Genomic DNA, 19,596 nt, shown 5'->3' with positions numbered 1-19,596 from the left:
AAACCCAAATCCCCATCCCCCAGCTTCCTCTTGATAATTCACACATAGCTGCTGAATGCAGCCAACCACTGATGCTGGCTGTGGTATTGAGAGGCACCTTCTTATTTCCTTGTTTACAATGATCTCATTTAATGGAGGGCAGATGTAAGTGGTGGTTTGTAAGCATAAGGCAGGTAGATGTCAACATTGTCTTGTGTGTCCAAAAGCAAGCTGAAGGCTATACTTGAAAATAGCTCTATGTTCTCAGTGCTATCTTCTCATAATGTTGGTGAGTAGCATTGTTAGACCTTGTTTGTGGAATGCTGGAATTTCAGGCATACAGGAATTTTTTTTTCTGGATATTATAAGTTGCTAGTGGTGTTCCTTTTAAAGCAAGCGTATGCAGTAGTGATACTGAATCTGGAATCAAGGGTTCCTTCAGTTACATTCTCTTCAGCTGTAACATGCAAATTCAGCGCTGCTAAATGTAGTCACTAACTTGGTACACGTAAACCTTGACTGTAATTGGACTGCAGGTGTGGAAACAATAAACAACAATAATATATACATTTGTTTATGTTTTTTAAAACTCCTATGACTAGGCAAATGTTTTTTTCCTAGTTCTGTCATCTGTGATAGCACATGTTATTTTAATGTAGTAAAATATTCTTGAGTAAAAGGAGCATTAAAGGTGTAACTGATCTGAAAAGTTAGGTTATTACTCAAATGCAAAGAGCACCCTAAGGGTGGGTCACTTTAAAATATACAAGGACTTTTTAGCTAATCAGGAGTTAATGAATGGAGTCTTTGCTCAAATGTGAAGCCTAGATGAAAGAGAAACACTTTATAAAATGATATGAAAGTCACTAACATTACTAATAGAGGGGAAAAACAATTCTGACAGTGCTGGAATGCACTATAAGATACTTTCAGGGGAAACAATTAACTTGTAAATAATTTCATTTGAAAATTTAAGAAGTTATATAACAGAAACAAGAATTTAAACACATTTGTATTTATTGGGAATAAGATATTTTAATTAACCTGGATTGGAATACCTACTCAGGTGGAGTTTTTTTCAGCATTTTCTTTTTGCAAGAAAATTTAGTGAAGTTCTGTTTTTGTCAGAATACAAACTTCTGAATCTAAACTCTTAAAAATTAAATTTCTACTTTTCACCCTTCTGAAATTAAAATGAAAAGTTGTCTTAGAATCAAATATGTCCAAGTGGGCTTCTGCTTTTATATGTCAGCATCCTGAATGCCAGTAAGCTAGAATCTTAATGTTGCTATGAATGTTTGCTCTTTTACTCCTTTGCATCTGTTCAAGTTTAAATAAGTAATTCGTCACACAGTAAAGTGTAAGTGAAATATTTTAAAATCCTTTTAAAGTAAATATCTAGGATTTTTAGAATTCTAACATGGTCAGAATACAGAAGCAGGTATAAGCATGAGTATGATTTCTCAAGGTAATATTAGATGAAACATCTGAGAGCCAAGAGACATTATTCATACTTCATATTACGTAGAAAATAGCACTACATTCCTTTTTGCCATGTTTCTTCTTATTTTTAAGAACCAACACCCCTTGTTTGGGTTTTCTGGGCCTGCCTTAGCCACAGTTTTCCATGTGCGTAGTATGAGAGATGAAACAGCAGAACTTGATGCTTATAGCAATACACTCATGCTAACAATATCACCCACGCATTGAAAAGGTGGGGACTGTCTGTTAGTTCATGGCTAAATGACAGGGTGTTGATCTTGCACTCTGCATCACAGTCCACACTGAGACTTGTTCCCTGTACTGCTTGTGAAGCTTAGAGATCATTAGTTTTGCTTCAAAACTAAAGCAGAGTTTTATATACGAAACTGGGAGGGGTGGCTGACACCCCGGAGGGCCGTGCTGCCATCCAGCGAGACCTGGACAGGCTGGAGAGCTGGGCAAGGAAGAACCTCATGAGGTTCAACAGGGAAAAGTGTAGGGTCCTGCACCTGGGGAAGAAGAATGTCAGGCACCAATACAGGTTAGGGGTGGACCTGCTGGAGTCAAGTTCTGAAGAGAAAGATCTGGGGGTCCTGGTAGACAGCAAAATGACAATGAGCAAGCAGTGTGCTCTTGTGGCCAGGAAGGCCAACGGAATCCTGGGCTGCATAGGGAAGAGTGTGGCCAGTAGGTGGAGGGAAGTCATTCTCCCCCTCTACTCTGCACTGGTGAGGCCACAACTGGAATACTGCGTCCAGTTCTGGGCTCCCCAGTTCAAGAGGGATAGGGAACTACTGGAAAGAGTCCAGCAAAGGGCAATGAGGATGATTCAAGGATTGGAGCATCTCCCATATGAAGAAAGGCTGAGAGAGCTGGGGCTCTTTAGCCTGGAGAAGAGAAGGCTGAGGGGAGACCTTATCAATGCTTCCAAGTATCTAAAGGGTGGGTTGAAGGAGGAGGGAGCCAGACTCTTCTCAGTGGTTGCCAGTGAGAGGACGAGGGGCAACGGGCACAAGCTGGAACATAGGAGGTTCCACTCAAATATGAGGAGAAACTTCTTTCTGGTGAGGGTGGCAGAGCCCTGGAAGAGGCTGCCCAGGGAGGGTGTGGAGTCCCCTTCTCTGGAGATCTTCAAGACCCGCCTGGATGCAGTCCTGAGTAACATGCTCTGACATGCTCTGGGCAATCCTGCTTCGGCAGGGGAGTTGGACTAGATGATCTTTATGGTCCCTTCCAACTCTAAAAATTCAGTAAAATTCAGTGAAATATATAAAACAAAAATTAGAAATAAAAGCAGAGCTGAGCTCAAGTGGAAATCAATGCCCTGTTTTGCCAGGGGCTGCGCAAAGCCGTTGGAAAAGGCTGTTGTGGGATCAAGAGCTCGCAGGCAGCATGCGGTGCCATGACACCTGTGTAGTCCCACAGGTAACCACGCAGCAGGGGCCACAACTGCTGCCTTACCCTGAGTGCTGGCAGTGTGGGCCACTGCCTGCTGTAGAAGACAAAACCCACCGTGCTAAGAAGAGTAAGAGGCTTAGGGCTTTTGCTGCAGTGATGCGGGTGTAAGCACTGGGGAGCAGAAGAGGTGCTGTCAGTGTGCTTAGCTGTTCTAGCCATTCCTAGTCCTGGGCTCAGGCCAGTTAGGTCCCAATATACGTGCAAGGAAGTGAAGATCTGTGGTGTGGTCTCTGGGGTTTGGTGGAGTAGAGGACTTGCTAGGACCTAGACTTTCTTCTTAGAGCAAGGCTGCTGTAAAACCCCTGGGTCGCTACAGCCAATGTGGCTGGATGCATCACATCACCACAACTCCACCTGAGTCTGCTCTCCGCAGATAAGGCCATACTTATACGCTGGAAGGAGACCTAAAAACTACTTTACTAGTGAGTAGAAGTAAGTTTCTGCCACTTGGACTTTCTGTTAAGTCATTTAGAGTAGTAACTCATTCTTTCCAGCTGCAGCAACCCTGTCTGACAAGAGAGGGCAAGATGCACACACAGGCAAACACACACTTTTTTCTATTGAAATTAGTGGCAACCACCGCTGAGGTTAGCAGAAGGGAATGGCTAGGTCAGGTTTGGGGCAACCTCATGGCAGAAGTGACTTCACTTAATTGTTCCTGATTTCTGACCCTTTCCTTTGCCTCTTCTCACCAGGGGAGCCTTCTTATCTCAGTTGTGTTTTGTTCTTTTCCTGCAGGAGGAAATACAAGAAAACATCACAGAGGTAAGAGTAAATCGCAGAGGACTGGAAGGTATTTGTGAGTCGTCCGTCTCTTTTTTGTTAGGGGTTTTGAAGGAGAATTTTTATGTTACCAGATTAGTTTTGTTCCCAGGCTAATGCCATTCTACTGATTGTTTCCTCTTTTGAAGGTCCATCTTGTGCTGCTGCTGCTCTGAATCCCCTCTGGTGTTGGTGGTAGTTTGCCCTGAGCAAGGGTAGAAATATTTATCCTTGAAGTCAAACCCTAATAAATGTCACTCTGTTCCTTCTGCAAGATCTGCTGGTTCTAACTCCTATCACTTACTCATGCTGTAATAACACAATGGATTGTGGGCTTGTAGTGTTGCTAATGATCTGTGCCTTTGCAGGAGACTGAAGGAAAACTGGGATGCTGTTGATTAACAGGCCCTATTACAGCTGCCTGATGCTGGTATCTTACCGCCTCCTGGCAGGGGGGAGGCCCAATGGCCGTCTCTGACAGATCCATTTTTCTTTCTTTGGAGCCCTGGTGCTTGGTTGCTTCAGAGCACCCACTTTGCAGCACAAAGTTTTTTGTTGCTGGGCTGACTCCCCCTCCCTGCATGTGGAGTCATAATCGGTGACAATCTGGCGGTGCGCTGAGCAACTTTAGTTCGTGTTGACTTTAACTGGATTTGAGACTCCTCAGAGTGTTTCCTAAAGACTGAACTCTGCAGGTTTGCTGAATGTGCCCTTTAATGTTGTGTGATGACGGAGGGAGCTGGCAGATAAGCCACTGCGATGATGTGAGGGGCTAAGACATCGCAGCCACCCCTCCTGTTTGTTGTCACCCTGTGCCGAAGACGATCGCTCCAGTGCAGCATTGGCAGGACAGGCTGTGTGTGCGCTTGTGTGTCACAGCCACACGAGGCTGAAGTGTGGTGGCTTGAGTCATGGGTGAGGTGGGTTTGAGCCGTGACAAACTAGTGGAAAATACTGATTTGGAGATTTCTGTGCTGAACTGCGCAGGCGGGCATGGTGCAGTGTGAGACACAGGAACACGGAGAAGGTAAATATGCTCGCAGTTGTTTCCCTAACTGTGGAGCTGTCACTGCAGTTCTGTTTGCAGTTCTACTGTTCTTCCAATTTCTCTTGCTGCTGCCATGACTGTTAATGAATTGTGAACATGGCTCCGGCCAGAGGTCTTGAGTTGCTGCAAAAGGATTTTTTCTGGGGCTGAGATGGTTTCCAGAATGAATGATTGCTCTGTGTGTGTCCATGCACTGCTCCCATTGTCTTAAGTGCTATGTCTTATTTCATTGTGTTTTCTCTGCGTACATAACCATGGCATCAGAGAGGTTTGTGTTCAGCAGCTCGTCTCTGTGGGAGAGTTTCTGTAAGCCTCGGTAGAGAGATGAAGGATGTTCAAAGCTCCTACGAGCCCAATACTCACTTGTATCAATGGCATACAGAGAATTGACTGTGTCGGTCTGTTTAAACATTAACCACTACAGGGTTAAGGCTTGTGCCCCATGGGACTTTGAACTTTCTTTTTTTCTCTGGCTGTTACCTGTGCCTGCTGCCTGACTGATGGTGTATGGCAGCTGGGCAGACGGGCTTCGTGGCCCTCTCATGTCTAACAACTGGTGCGAGCTCTCTGGAGGCAGGAGGCCACCCCGGGGACTGTCACACAGCACACACTGAGCAGATACCCCCCATAACCTCACCCAGCGGGTGCTGGCTGCCGGCTGGAGGACACAGCGGGGGACCAGTGCTTTGCCAGCACCTAGGGCAAATTAGCTGCCTAGTAAGCTTATGACTTGAATTTGCTGCCTGCTGTGTAATTAAGGTATGATGCTAAATGGGAAATTGCGCATACTGCCACCTGATGCAGAAGTGTAACACCCAGCAAAAGGAAGCGGTAGGTCAGCAATTAATTTAAAGGCTCTTTTTAAGTAGTGGAGTTGGTAATTCCAGCAATGCCCATAAACTGATTACTTGGCTCAGGTCTCCACCTGTTTCCCACATTCATTATTTGTGAAGTTTTCTTTTTCCCTTTGTTATATTTTTTTTTTTTTCAAAACTATCTTGGCAGTTGACTCTGGAGGGTGACTGGCAGCTGAACTGAAACGATCTTTTACTTGCTTTTGCACCTTCTTTTTGTTTCTCTTTAGGGGTTTCCTAAATATTCCTTATATTCCTAAGAATACCTGGGTGACGGTGAGGAGCGCTTAGCTATCTAGCAGAAACACGGCTGTCCTCTGTGCCTTGCAGTGTAAAGAAACATTTTCCTCTGAATGCAGACCTGTTGGGAAGGAAGATGGGATACATGCGGGAAAACTTGAGGAGAAACAGTTGCAGTAAAATCTGAGCCACTCTAAAGTGGAAATGACAGACACTGACTCTTGAATTGATCATCCTGTTAACTGTGTTGACTCCAATGCTTTTGTAACAGTAACATATTGATATGATTTTCCTCGTAAACTTGAAAGTTTCACAGCTGTCTAGACAACACTAATTTCATTAGTCCCAACTTACTAATTGCACCTGAGCCACTGAAGTGTGATGTAGATTAATCACAACAATACCAGAGAAGCAGGATGTTTAATCAGAATTGGGTCATCTATCATTCTCTTGTGAAATTCCCCTTGGGTAGGTGAATAGTGGATAGCTTGTTAAATAGAGACTAGAGAGACAGTCAGCACGAGGGAGAACTAGACCGAAAGCCAAAGCTCTCTTGAACTTTCAGGTCTTGGGTTGGTTTTGCTTTCCCTGGAGCACTTGAGACCTGAATAATGTTTGATTTGACTCTTGAGACTCCCAGTTACCCTGAAGACAGCTGGCTGTGGGCTGCCTGTGTTTTTCCGGGAGATACTTGGCACCTTCAGCTCCCTAGGAGATTAAAAGGGAAAATAAGACTTTCAAGTAGCCCTTGGCAGTCCCCTCCTAGATTAGGTTCCTCTGCTTGGGTGACATTTGGCTAGTGCAGTCAGTTCTGCACATCCAAGGACTCACTAAAGTCCTACTTCTCAAAATTTGTTAGATAAATAATCTGTGTTAGTTTACATGGCATACATTTTCATCCGTTATGATCCACAGCTATGCATTTTACTGCACCAGTAACACAGAATTGCATGTGGTGGTGTTTTAGTTTAGCTGCATGTTGGTTAATTGTATAGTTTAATTTTCTATTAAGATACAGATGCTTCTTTTACAGTGAACTCTTTTTAGATAAAAGTCAAGTAAAAAGATATTTTATCCGTCCTTCATGGATGGTTGTTTTTTTTTTTTTTCCCTAAGTATCTCTTAATGCTATACATGAAGTACAAAGTAGAAAAGGAAATGTAACCAAAGTGCCTTTGAATTATGGCTGTGACCCTGAAAGAAGCATCCTAACGGGCCCTGCAAAATACTAATGTGATTTCTTTAAAAAAGATTGTACTCTAATTAAAAAAGGTTGGCATCTGATACAAACCACATGGCCGGAACATCAAGCCATCCCTAATTTTCATAAGGGTTTTGTTGTTTCCACTTCAGACGATCAGGCAGGAAACTCATAAGCAGGGATCTTTTCTATCCCTTTCCCACACTTTCCTGTTCTTTCTCATCTATATCTGTGCTTCTCAATTCCAGTTTGCTCTAGCATTTAGTTAATATACTCTTGGAGGAAAATGTGAATGTGAACATGCTCTTCCTTAAAAAAAAAAAAAAAGTGTGTGATGTTAAAAAAGTGTGTATGTTAGTGTGTAGCACAAGAGGTAAACGGTGCACAAATGGTGTTACATACAAAACAAGTGGAAAAGTGTATCCCCCCGCCCCCCCAGCTTTAGTTCATAGTCATCTTTAAGGTTACTCATGCTGATACTTCGTTAGATTTAAATAAGCCACTGTCTCTTTTGTATTATATCAAAATGCAGGTAAAGTCTCATTCTAGGTAGTCTTTAAGTTAGGCGTTTGCTTGGGACTAGGTCCTGTGAGGAAAACTCTGTGCTGGGGGTTAATCTCGTCCTTTAACACTGTTAGGACACACTAAAGAGATTTTCATTGGAATGAAGCATCAGTGCTCTCTCAAAACTGACCGTCTGAGTAAGGGCGTTGTATATGGTGGTAGCTGTCACTGCCATTGATAGAATAATGTAGACTGAAGGGGACCTTCGGAGGTCATCTCTTCCAGCTCTCAGTACTTGAGAACATCACTGTGGCTCTGATTAACTGTTGGCATTCATCAACTTACTTAGTTTTTAGTTCTGATGCCATTTCATTTCTGCTGCTTATCTGTTGACCTTGCAAGGTTATCTTAATTACAAATAATAAAAATACCCCTAATTCCTTAAGCTGTGCAAGTAATTATAATACTGCTTAGCTCAAGTTTTTTTAATATATATATATATATAGTATTTGAGCAACTCCAGCAGTATAAGATGTGTTAAAGGTTAATACGCTAATCAGTAGCATGCACAGACAATGTATGACTTGATGTGCCAAAATTCTTTGTAAAGCATGGTCGTTCGGATGCTGAGATCTCCTTGACTCCTTGTAACCTCAGCAGGGCTTCTTGAAACTCTGCACTTCAGGGAAACTGATGTTAAATTTTCAGTTCAGGGCTGCTGGGCATTGTGCAAAAAGAGATCTGCTGATTTCTATAGTATCACTTCTGCATTTCATTGATTCATCACATTTGCATTGTGCAAAAGGAGATCTGACATTTCTCTAGTATCACAAGTGGAGTTGGTTCTGTTAAATTTAATGAACACTTAATTTCAGTAAAAAAGGTATTGATTTGCTGAGTGCTCTGTATTCATTGCACTGCAGAATCATAGGTGCTTTGGAAAAAAATTGAATGTGGTCATGTAATTAAAGTGTATAATCAATCTATATGTGAAGGGGGCAAATTAGAGTAACATTGGAAACCTTAATTTGGTATTTCCTAGCTTTCTGGGTGCTTTACTTTGCAACATGAGTGATCTTCTAATGTGGTTTTAGTGCCATCAGATACTGGCAGCATTACACAGCTCTGAAAAAGAGGCTGTGGTTCCAGTTGAAGCTAAGTGGAGTTTGTGCTTTAATTCATGCGGAAGTTTATATTACTTGGCTATGTGTAGGGAAACTTCATGTTGAGAGGAGGAAACCCACCTTCTACAAAATCCCAGCTTTTGTTCTCCTAACGCTTTCTAAAAGAGGAAAACAGTGGAAATGACAGAGGCTTTTACATACCCTCCGGCTTTCTGTCCGTCTCCTATTTCCCTCGGTTTAAAAGAGCTGGAATATGCAATGAGATTGGACCCTGTACAGACACATGCTGCTTTTTTTTTTTTCTCACTGCTTTTGAACTCTTGCTCGGTTTTTCTACCCCGAAAGGAGGCAGTCATGTTTTAGTATGATGACTCTGGTAGATGAAGGTATGAATTTTGGATTCCTGACATGAGTAATGGGACTTATCTTTATCCAGTGCAGGAGGAAGTTCAAAATAATTATGGAACATGATTAAATAGTGACCAAATCTTTCTTACTGATATATATATTCCTAAAAGTAATTTTACTAAAATTAATTTTATTCCTTATATTATATAGTGCTGAATAATTATCAATAAATACAAGTCATCAGTGACTATTAAAATATTGAATATTATTGAGCATATTTTTTAAGCTGACTTAGAATACCTAAAAAATTACTGATTGTGCAGAATTTGTTCTAGCAATAACACATCTTGCTTGATAAGGAATGGACTCTGCCAGATTTGAAAATGTAAAAGAAGTAGCTTACGCTACTCAAATACTATGATTGCAAGTGACCTCATCTATCGAAAGAAAGTTACGTTCAGGTTTTTCCTAATCGTGTTCATTTTTAGGTGAAATTCAGCCATAAACTTGAGTATCATTTCAGCAGAACTGACAAGACTCCTGCTTTTGCATTGGTCCTCTATAAATGCTTGCTTTTTCAAAATTCTTACTGCTGGACAGGTTGTCTGGTTCAAGTCTCGGGGAGAGGGCAGAGCAGAAGTAGTCTTGTGCCTTCTACTACTTGTCTAGGCTTTGTTATGGAAAGTTTTCGACAAAAAAGCTGCTGGAGAATAGTTTTTTTCACTAGCTACGCACCCAGGAGATTAACGCTCTAAAAACGGGTAATATAGGTTAGGTGCACTATAGCCTTATGATATATTGGCATTTCTGTTTCCATTGTTTGGAACCAAACAAAATAGTACATGTATGAATCTGGAAAGCTGCACGGAGAAGAATAAATCTCCTGACACCTTCCTGTTGGGTTAGTTTGGCTGCTTTTAGTGATATCTAGTGCTCTTCTCACTGACTTATTTTTTGCTGAAGTGGCTTGCTTTTTCCTTTGGGGTTTTGCGGTGTTCATTCCTTTACATGTGTGGAATATAATTCTGGTTGTGGGTGCACAGGTACCAGTAAGTGTTCATTTCCATTTTAGTTGATCTGAGATACTTTGCTGAGAAATGTTTAGAGAATTAGATTACAATTTGATGAGAGGATGAAACAGGGAGTTCTTCTCCCATGATTTACACATAATTTGTATAACAAGGATAATAAAACAATGTAGAATTCAGTTAAGCCTTATATTATTGCTTATTAGACATGATCTTCCCGTAAAATACTATTGATTTTTTAAAGTCTTTTTTGTTGTTTTGCTCCTGAGAAGGGAATTGCTCAGGTTTGATAAGTGTAACTCAGTGAAACTTCCTTAGTTAAAATGACGTTAACTTTGAGGGTCATGTTGGTAGCCTAGGAGGGAGGAAGCTAAGACGGCTTCTATTCATGCAGTCCCTCTATGGATAATGAGACTGTTCATTTCCCAAGTCTGGATGAAAACAGTTTGACACTAGTAAGGGGCCTTCTTTTGTTGAAGCTTAATGTAACTGTTGGCAAAGTCAGAGGCTACTCTATAGAGCTTCTCTTTTTGTCCTTTTCTTCTTATTTGTACTGCAATTTCTTGATAATCTCTCCATGTTCACAGAAGATCTAGATAAGTATCTGAAAAAAATTCTGGTTTTATTTCCTGAAAGTGTTAACACATCTGTCTCCAGTCCTTCCTTCCCCAGCTGCCATTTCCCATTCCCTTGTTCCTCCTCATCCTTCTTTCCTAACTGTTTGTGAATTTTTGTAATCCACAGCATAAAGACGACAGGTGTTAGTCTTGACTCTCTGTATTCCACTGGTCTTCCACTAACACACTACACACAGAAGCACAGAGTCTTGTCTGTTGAGAAGCTTTCCTTCCAAGGGAAGACTCAGGAAACAAGTGGGAAACACTAAGATTTGGGGTCCTACTGCTCCTTGCTGCTCCTAGGCTGTATCACGCCATTCTTCAGTTGAGCATCCAGAAGTTCCTGGGGAATAAAATGCCAAAAGACAGAAGAAAACAAAACAATGTAAATGGGTTTGTGGTTTTTTTTTTTTGTTTTTTTTTTTTTTTTACTGGAATGCTAAATAGTATCTGGTCAAACCAATAATCCCAACAGCTGCTAATGAGTTGACACATCTGAACTGGTATTTCAGGTAGCAGATAGGTAGTCCATTGATTTTTCCTATCAATCCTATTTATAACGTATGAGCTGTAGCAAATTCTAAGCAATTTTCAGTACACTGGGTAATTACAAAAAGCTGGTCATTTAAATTACCCTAAGATGCAGCATTTCCATGACTAATTCAGAACTCCTATGTCTTAGCTGTGTCTCCAATTCAATTTGAATCGATAATGAGTTGTTTTAATTCCTCTTTGATTTAGCGGTCAGGCCAAAGGACAACATTTTTTTAGGGGAGTAAGGAGGAGAGAGGGAGAAAGAAAGAAAAAAAAAAATTGTTAGTGACTGACATTATTTTGGCAGTTAATGTGGGAATGAGCTTTCACTTGGGGACCTACTCAGGGAGAGGGCAGTAGAATTGAAGTCCAGCCTTCCAGCCTTCAACATCTCTCACTTCCTCAATATGTGTCTCCCTTGCAAATGATGAAGAGGGAATCCTAAGGCATTTTGTTAAAAATATATCAAATGCAAGGGATGAGGCATCCTTGCTGAGATACTTTGCCCCAGGAGAGAATCAGTTATCTCCTGGCAATGTGACTTTTTCTCATGAGAAATTTCTCACTTTTAATGTGGATTACACTGGAGCCACTAACAAGTCTTATAAAATCTGGGAAAGCTATAAACCCTCTTTCCTCATTGCCACGTCAGAGAGTCTCTCTGTTTGATTTCTACTGATTAAGCTCTGTGTTTGTTCTAGCACATTCTCAATAGACTATTCAAATAACATGAATAAATTTTTTCCCACAACAAATGCATTTTGCTTGCCCTGCTTCACTGAATTTCACTGAATTTTTTTTTAGAGTTGGAAGGGACCATATAGATCATCTAGTCCAACTCCCCTGCTGAAGCAGGATTGCTGTTGTCCTGCTGATTTTGAGACGAGAACTTCTGGATGGCATTTAGCTTTAATGAGATGACAGGGGAGAAGTCCTCCATATCTTTATGCCATATCTACATGGACGCTGCACACTCTCTCTGGGCCAAAGGATATATCGCACGTTAAGGTGAAAACATGGAGTGTCCCATGAAAATATTGGCAGTCCCTTGCTGATTGCCATGCCACCTCCACAGGCACAGGGGAGCACGGCTAGTAATGTATTTTGACAGACTGGCTTCCACGTGTTGACACTGAAAAAGGAAAAGAAGCCCTAAGTATAAAAAAAAGGACTTGGCCTTCCTTTTTGTGTGCATTAGTTTAAAAAGGAATCACACATTAATATAGTTAATACACATTTCAATGAACACTACCACAGAGAAGATTAAGAGGCAATTTACTGTAGTTTTTGGCTGGTGTATCTCCTTCCCTGAATCCCATCCACCTACTGATGAGTCGGAAGAGACGCTGACCCTGTTACAGAATTTTATGTGTACTTTTGCAGGGTTGGAATTAATGTTATGCTCCAGTGGATGGTGATGTTAGACTGTCATCATGCAGAAGAACAATTGTTCTGCTGCTGGGGCGGAAGTTCTTGAGTAGAAATATCCAGTTGTTACGTACTTACCTGCACATACTGTGCTTCACAAGGGCTTCATAAAATATCTGAGGTATTTGTATTGTGGATTTGTTGTTTGACCATACTCAGAGACACTAATATGCCTGATTGCACAGATGGATGAGCGGGTACATGCACGATAGATACGTTAGATGTGTCCAGCTTAGTAAGACAGGTCCGAAGCTCTGAAGGGTACAGTTTGGTAGTATCATTTCCAAAGACGTGTTTGTTGTGGGTTTTCTATGTTGTACTGTTTTTGTTTTTTTTTTTCCTCAGCCAGATTTTGGGAACAATTACAGTAGCTTTGTTTTCTCACAAGATGTAGGGGTGGGACTTTGGACATCTGGTCAGAAAACCTTTTCTTAAATCTGTGCTTTTTTTTCAGCTGCTTATTCCTAATCTTCATTCTGATTCGTAGAGTACTTAAACTTGTCTTCCCCTCTCACTTAGCTACAGCTGTACCTTCAGAGAAAAGAAATAACAATTGTCTGAACATAACAGTTAAATCACGCTTTCTTTCTGAGGTTATTACTCTTAACATGTACAAGTATCTAATTTCTGTGCTTCTGTGCAACACATTCAGATTTAGTGGTGCATGTAATTAAGGTTCATAGCTTTGCAACCTTTCTTGACTAATATTTACATAGAGCCTGTTTTCAGCTTATGTTTAATTATTGTTTTGATTAGGATGAGCTATTTTTAAAAGGAGGGGGAAATCCTCTTAAGTTTGTTGACAGAAACAATGCTTTATGCAGTACAGAAAGTGTTCTCTGGACTTGCTGATCAGTGATACACAGTTATTGTAGGCTTGTAGACCATTGTCTTCATCAGGTTGCTTTTCAGAGCCTGGGATGTTAATAGTAATGAAAGGATAGGATGTAAGTGGTCCTTCCTTGTTCCTACTGGGAAAATTCACAGCAGATAGCACTTTTTTTTTTTTTTTTGGCCAAAAAAAGGAGTAAAATTTCAAAAAATTGAGAGATGCTGACATTTCAAGTTGACCAGTTCTGTACATGGAATCCATTTATTCTGATTTCTTTGTCTGCTAAAAGATGGTTTTAAATTCTAGGTTGTTTTTTTTTTCTATTCCTATCCAAACAGATACTACCATAACTGAGTTCCATGTGAGCTGATAATTTCCCTGTTGGAGGCATTTTTCAGCTACCTAATAACATTTCAACAAATTCCAGCAGTACTTAGTGATTATTGACCAAGGACAACTTTTTCAGTTTTGTCTTGCAGTCAAGACAGGAATACTTACCCACTACCTGCTGCAGGATCTGGTGGGATCCATGCCCCAGAAGAGCGATGGTCATGTGGCTTACATCTCATGGTTTTGTGAAATAAGTTATTGGCATCAGAACACCTGGTTAAGCCCCTGTCCAAAATGAAACAACATGTTGTTTCTCATGAGAATGCTCAAGGAACAAACAGGCACAGAGGCTCAGGTGCTGTCCAGCCATGGCTGAACCTTGTGCACGTAGGTCGTGATTAAAGCATAGCCATGAAATTAAAATCTGGACTATGAATGCTGTGTTGCACATGGATAAATAACTGAGTTTGATCCCCTAGGCAGCCAGTCCATCACCTTTTGCCAGCAATAGATTTGCTTAGAAGAGAAGACCAAGACTGTCGTAAAAATATGTTGTACATGCTCTGAAAAGCTATCGGCTTGTTGCTGCTTTTTGTTTAGACTGGCTAAACCATAAGAATAGTTGTACTTCAGCTTTCCTACAGATTTCAGGTGTGATATTTTTTAATATTCTTTTTCTTCCCCTTGCAATCCTGTGACTCTTTTCAGATTGTAATGACAAACGCTCCTTCTGGGAGTTTCTGCCCTAATAAACAATGGCAACAACAACTTGCTCTATTTCGTGTTTATAGCTTCAATTTTAATGACTCACGAGGCACCAAGAACTTGAGCACTGATCTGTTCATTGACAGAGCTTAAAGACACCAAGGCCTGAAGTGACTAGTAGGTATCATTAATCAGCAGCCTTGTTGCTATGATGTCAAGCAATGCTGCTTTTTGATGGCCGTTTTAAAGAAAACTCTAAAAGCTGTACCCGATGAATTCATCTCCAATCCTGTCCTAAAGCTTGCCAAGGTGAGGGGCTGGAAGGCTGACAAGCACCACAGCTTCCAGAAGTGAGAGTTTTACCCCCAGAGCCTGAAGGGCTCTGCCCTCAGTGTGCACAGCAGTTGCCTAGAGGAGGACAGTGCTGGAGACCATTCAACACCACGGACCAGAAAGATTGTCACAGCTATCTCACACTGCACCCCTGGAAGCGGTGAATATCAGTGCGGAGTCACAAGGATACGTGGAATAGATGCGTCTGTCCTGTTTTTAAAGTGAGATGTTGGAGACCCCAACAGTTCAGCAGAGCATTTGTTTGAGGAAAATCCTAAATACCTGAAGGTTTTTACTCTTTTTGGGACCAAACCTGAAGAAGTCCAGTGATGGCAGAAACAGCCTCTCCCCAATCTCTTGGAACTTTCCGAATGACCATTCCAAATGCATGTGATTTAGTTCAGTTTCATTTCACCCCAGTTCTCAGCTGGATGGTCTGAATACTGGGAGTGCAGCATCCCAGTTATTCTGTCTATGGGACCCTATGGGCAGGCCAATGTTATGCTTTTTGCCAGTGTCCTTGAGAAACAGTGAGAGACCAGTGACAATCAACATCAACTCTCACCGTTTTTATCTCTTGAAAGCAATGTTCAGCCTTTACTTATCAGCATAGCCTTGACACTGTGCTCCCATCTGAATTCAGAACTAAAATATCTTGGAAGGAAAATATCATTAGAGCCGAATTTTCCTCATCATTACTTGTCCAGTAACCTTCACTTGGGAGGAATTTAAAGAATAGATGTAAAGGTGTTTCTGAATTGCAGCTTTATTATCCTTTAATGCTTCAATTAATACTAACACATTAATAAGAGTTGTGCAGTGGTTAGACATGGAGATGGAGCTGCTGTCTTAGGTGGTTTGGGGCCAATTCAGAACAGTTTAAAAAAAATAATGACAGAAGGTGGTACAGAATCTCGCAGATGTTTGAAACCTGCAGGGAGTTTGTCACATCACTAGCAAAAGCACTTTCCTCTGCCATGTGCAGCTGGAAAGCTGTGAGTTGCTCTTATTAATCCAGTGATAGAAATATGGATTGCTCTGAGAAACCTTGCACACTGTCTACAGACCTGCACACAGAGAAGTTGTGGCTGCAAAAGCTGTAGATGGAAGAAATGGTGACAAATTTCTTCAGTTCCTTCATCTGAAATGAGGTGTTAGAAGCTGAGGGAGAAGCAGAAGCAGGAATAACATAAGCTAAATGATATGAAATTGTCTTGTGCTCTAGCATAACACTTCAATAGGGCTGTGATTAACATCTGGGTTGCCATATACTGAGTGTGGCTGAGGGACTTGCTTGGTGAATCTACAGGTTAAGTTCTATGGGCTGAAGAAAATGGGGGGAAATTGGCTTTTTTTTTTGATGCAGACTTTGTGGTGTCTGCATATATGTAACTGCCCATTCTTAATTTGGAAAACTGTTTTGTTATAATAAGAGCAGACTTCGCAGCATTCACCTGCTTATTCTGCCAGCTGTTTGCTGACAGGATGTAATTAGGAGAGCATGTTTCTTCAAAGCATCATATGCACAGGGATTCAGTGAAAGTTTTCAATCGGAATTAGGAATGTGCTACCCAGGCTTCAGGTTTTATGAGCGTATGATGTGTTTGTCTCTGTGGAAGGATCTTGGCTTGAGGAACAGACATTGAACATTAAGGAAGCATGAAATCAACAGGAAACAGAAAAACGTAATATTTTTGCTTTGAACTAAAATTATTAATGTTTAGAAGTTACATGCGTTTTCAGTGGATTAATAAAAGACATCCATATTTTGTTCAGAAATACACGGAGGAGTCTTTCATTTGCTGCTGGATTTGTATCAAGGGGAAACAGAAAGACACCAAATGAAGTTAGTTTAACTATACTGTTAGGCATTTCTCTTTGTAAGAAAGAAGCCTGACAATCATTTTGAAGAAGGCAGCACTTAAACAGCCATAACTATGTAATACAGCTTTGAATAAACCTGTATGTCTGTTCAGCAGCATTTCCTGATCCGAGGAATATTTCCCTTGAATAACTATAGGTTATTTATGTTCTTCTGAAATTGAGTTGGAGCTCAGCTCACTGAAAAGTGGAAAGCTTGTTATTTGGTCAGAAGAACAGGTATCACAGTTATTAGGTGTTAGCTGTCTCTCAGATCTGGAGAAGGACTTGTAAGTCTGGAAGCACGTCTTCTAGCTCTGTCAGTCGAACTCCTGCAGATTTAATCTCAAACAGAGGATTAATTGCTGACACATAGACATCCTATGTTGTCTCACAAAACCATGTGGCCTCTGACTTCAAAAGGGCATGGGTCTTCTGTATGTCTTGTGTGCCAACCCACTGCAGATGCTTTGAATGCTGAGAAAACTTCAAATCTCCTGACATAGGTTTGTTTAGGTGATTGGTCAACACCCTTGTCACTGTGTAAATTCAGGCTGAAATGCAGTTGCAAACTGGGTTTTGCTGAATAACCAAACAGCTTCTAGATGCTACATAGACATCTTAGGTCACTATCAGGGCAAAGGTATTATTTAAAAGTTTAGTAGTATCAAAATCATACATCTACATACATACTACATATTACATACATCTACTACAGAAGTAGTAGTAATAGGAAATGTGATGTGTGTGTGAATACATGTTGGTAGGCAAAGAAGGGAAGGAGGAAATGAGTGGGCAGTACTGGGAAAGCAAGGGTGGATTCAAGGCTGTTCAGCTTTGTTGCATGAGATGAAAACCAGCCCAGCTTGCAGTCAAGGCTGCTAAGTGGTTTATAGGAAATCAGTTGGATGATTTAGGTGGTTTTCCCAAACATACCCATATCGCACAAGCAGTACCAAGCTATGATGCCTAGTCTAGATGAGAAAAAGATGGGTTTAATGCATTAAATAGCTTATCTTAGTGGGTGTGTTTAAAAATCTTTAAGAGGACTCACCAATGTAAGGAGAAACGTGGAATTCTCTTGGCTAACACGTGGAGACTCAGTGTGCTCTGCTCCAATGTTTTAAAACTTGTTAGCCAATATATATATTTTCATCCTGTTATTTCAAAACCACTTTGTCCCAACTTGTATATAATTACTGTCTGTTTTCAACGCCCTTCCAAGCTACTGTGAGGAGACACTGGCAAAAATTTTCTGGGAAAGACAAGAATACTTCTTAGGCAACTATAATGATGACCACCACCTTCTCACAAAGTGAGACCCAGCAAATTAGTGAATGTTGATTAGACACTATTCCAGCTAGGAGTGATTAACTTTTAAAAGCTGATGTTTTTGAAACGGAGCTTTTAGGAGGAGAACTGTACAGCAGATAATTGCTTAGGTCTAAATCCAGCTCTGTGACTGTGTCAATGCGCAGAAATCACGTGGCATTTTCCTCACACACCAGGAGTGTGCACGGTGAGAAAGCTTCCGGGAGATAGTCTTCTCAGAAATGTTCTCATTACACATTTACAGTCATCGGTGAAACTAATGGTTGTGACTGAAGATGCCATAAAGCTGTTTTGTCTTTTGCCCCTTGAATCAGTGAACTGTCTTCCTTCACACTGACTGTTTCTAAGCCACACTAAAGCACGCTTTGTAGACAGTACGCAACCTCTTTCGTAGCATGTGGGTACGGCTTGGTGACTACTCAGAACCTATAACTGATTAAAACCATCCTCAGTGAGAAATGGAAGAAACACATGCAAAGACTGTGTCCTACGCACCATTTTTCCCCTCCCCGTGAGTGACTTATTCTTGCATGGGGCTGCAGCACCTCATTCTGTCACTTACTAAGAACAGCGTTGACGTATTATTTTTTGCAGTACAGAGAGATAAAATAATCTCATTGTGGTAAGTTAGCTTGAATTGTCACTTCACGTTGCCATTCCTGAGACGTTTGTTCAGCGTCTGTTTACTGCCTGGGTCTTATCAACACTTCCCAAGCTGTACTGTTTGGAAACTTTAGGCTTGAAACTTTGCCAGTACTGCTGACTAGTTCCAGTAATGCTTTTTGTTACCTGCTTTTTGACTTAACACATCCCACAGGCCATGTGGAGAGTCGTATAAGGATTCAGTTGTTTGATGCTGGTGTTCTATCCAAAGGATGCTGCCCTAATAAAAGGGGAAAACCAACCTAGGCAGCTGGGTATATTATCAAATAGAGCAACCGCATAGGTCTTCAAAGGCTCAGACAGCTCATCAACTTAAACTTACAGCATCCTGAATGGAAGTATGTGCTCGTTTTAAAATTGCACTGGTTCTGCTTTTCAAACAGGAATGTTGTCATACGGTGTGAATCATCGCAGAGAATAATAAGCTCCAGACCTTGCAGAAGGGAAGTTATGTTTGTCCTTTCTGGACAAATACGTTTGCAAGGAAGTATTGCAGTTTGGGTAGCGTGACCTTGCCTAGAAGACGTATTTCTCCTTCGCTTTGTGTGATATGTTTAACATTCCAGTCCTCCTGTTTGTTAGTTTGGGATAATCAGCAGCAGCTTTGCAGATCTGCAGGAGCTTTTTCAAATGGAAGTTGGTTCACTTTTAGTGTTAGTTCAGAGTACCTCTAAACCTGAGCTTAAACAGTTTATTAAATTTGATAAGTCACTTTTTACCACTATTTTTTATTTCTTTTTAATCATGAAAATGATTTGATCTTTCCTCATCTTATATTTTTTTTTAAAATATAAATTTTTAAATCCCCTGTATCTACTGCTGATCTAGTAAGATGTCTTAAAAAGCAGTCTACCGGATGTTTTCCACTTACTTGCCTGTTACATTATAAACTAATGTTATGTAACAGAAATAAGTTGGAGGGAAAATATTTTGT

At 40.9% G+C, this 19,596-nt stretch overlaps 1 protein-coding gene across 6 annotated transcripts in view; it reads left to right on the top strand.

Annotated features, from left to right (window-relative positions):
• PDE1C (phosphodiesterase 1C) overlaps positions 1 to 19,596 on the top strand; it is a 334,640-nt gene that overhangs the window by 139,704 nt on the left and 175,340 nt on the right. For 4 of the 6 annotated variants that reach the window (XM_074150412.1, XM_074150408.1, XM_074150411.1 and 1 more), the window contains one exon: positions 3,658 to 3,684. The exons of the other annotated variants lie outside the window; for them this stretch is intronic. In XM_074150412.1, coding sequence (XP_074006513.1) covers positions 3,658 to 3,684 — 27 coding nt within the window. The remainder of the gene's footprint in view (positions 1 to 3,657; positions 3,685 to 19,596) is intronic. 6 annotated transcript variants of the gene reach the window in all.

This window comes from Numenius arquata, chromosome 7 (assembly GCF_964106895.1).
Source record: "Numenius arquata chromosome 7, bNumArq3.hap1.1, whole genome shotgun sequence".
NCBI classification, from domain to species: Eukaryota; Metazoa; Chordata; class Aves; order Charadriiformes; family Scolopacidae; genus Numenius; species Numenius arquata.
This window is presented reverse-complemented; position numbering and strand designations above follow the sequence as displayed.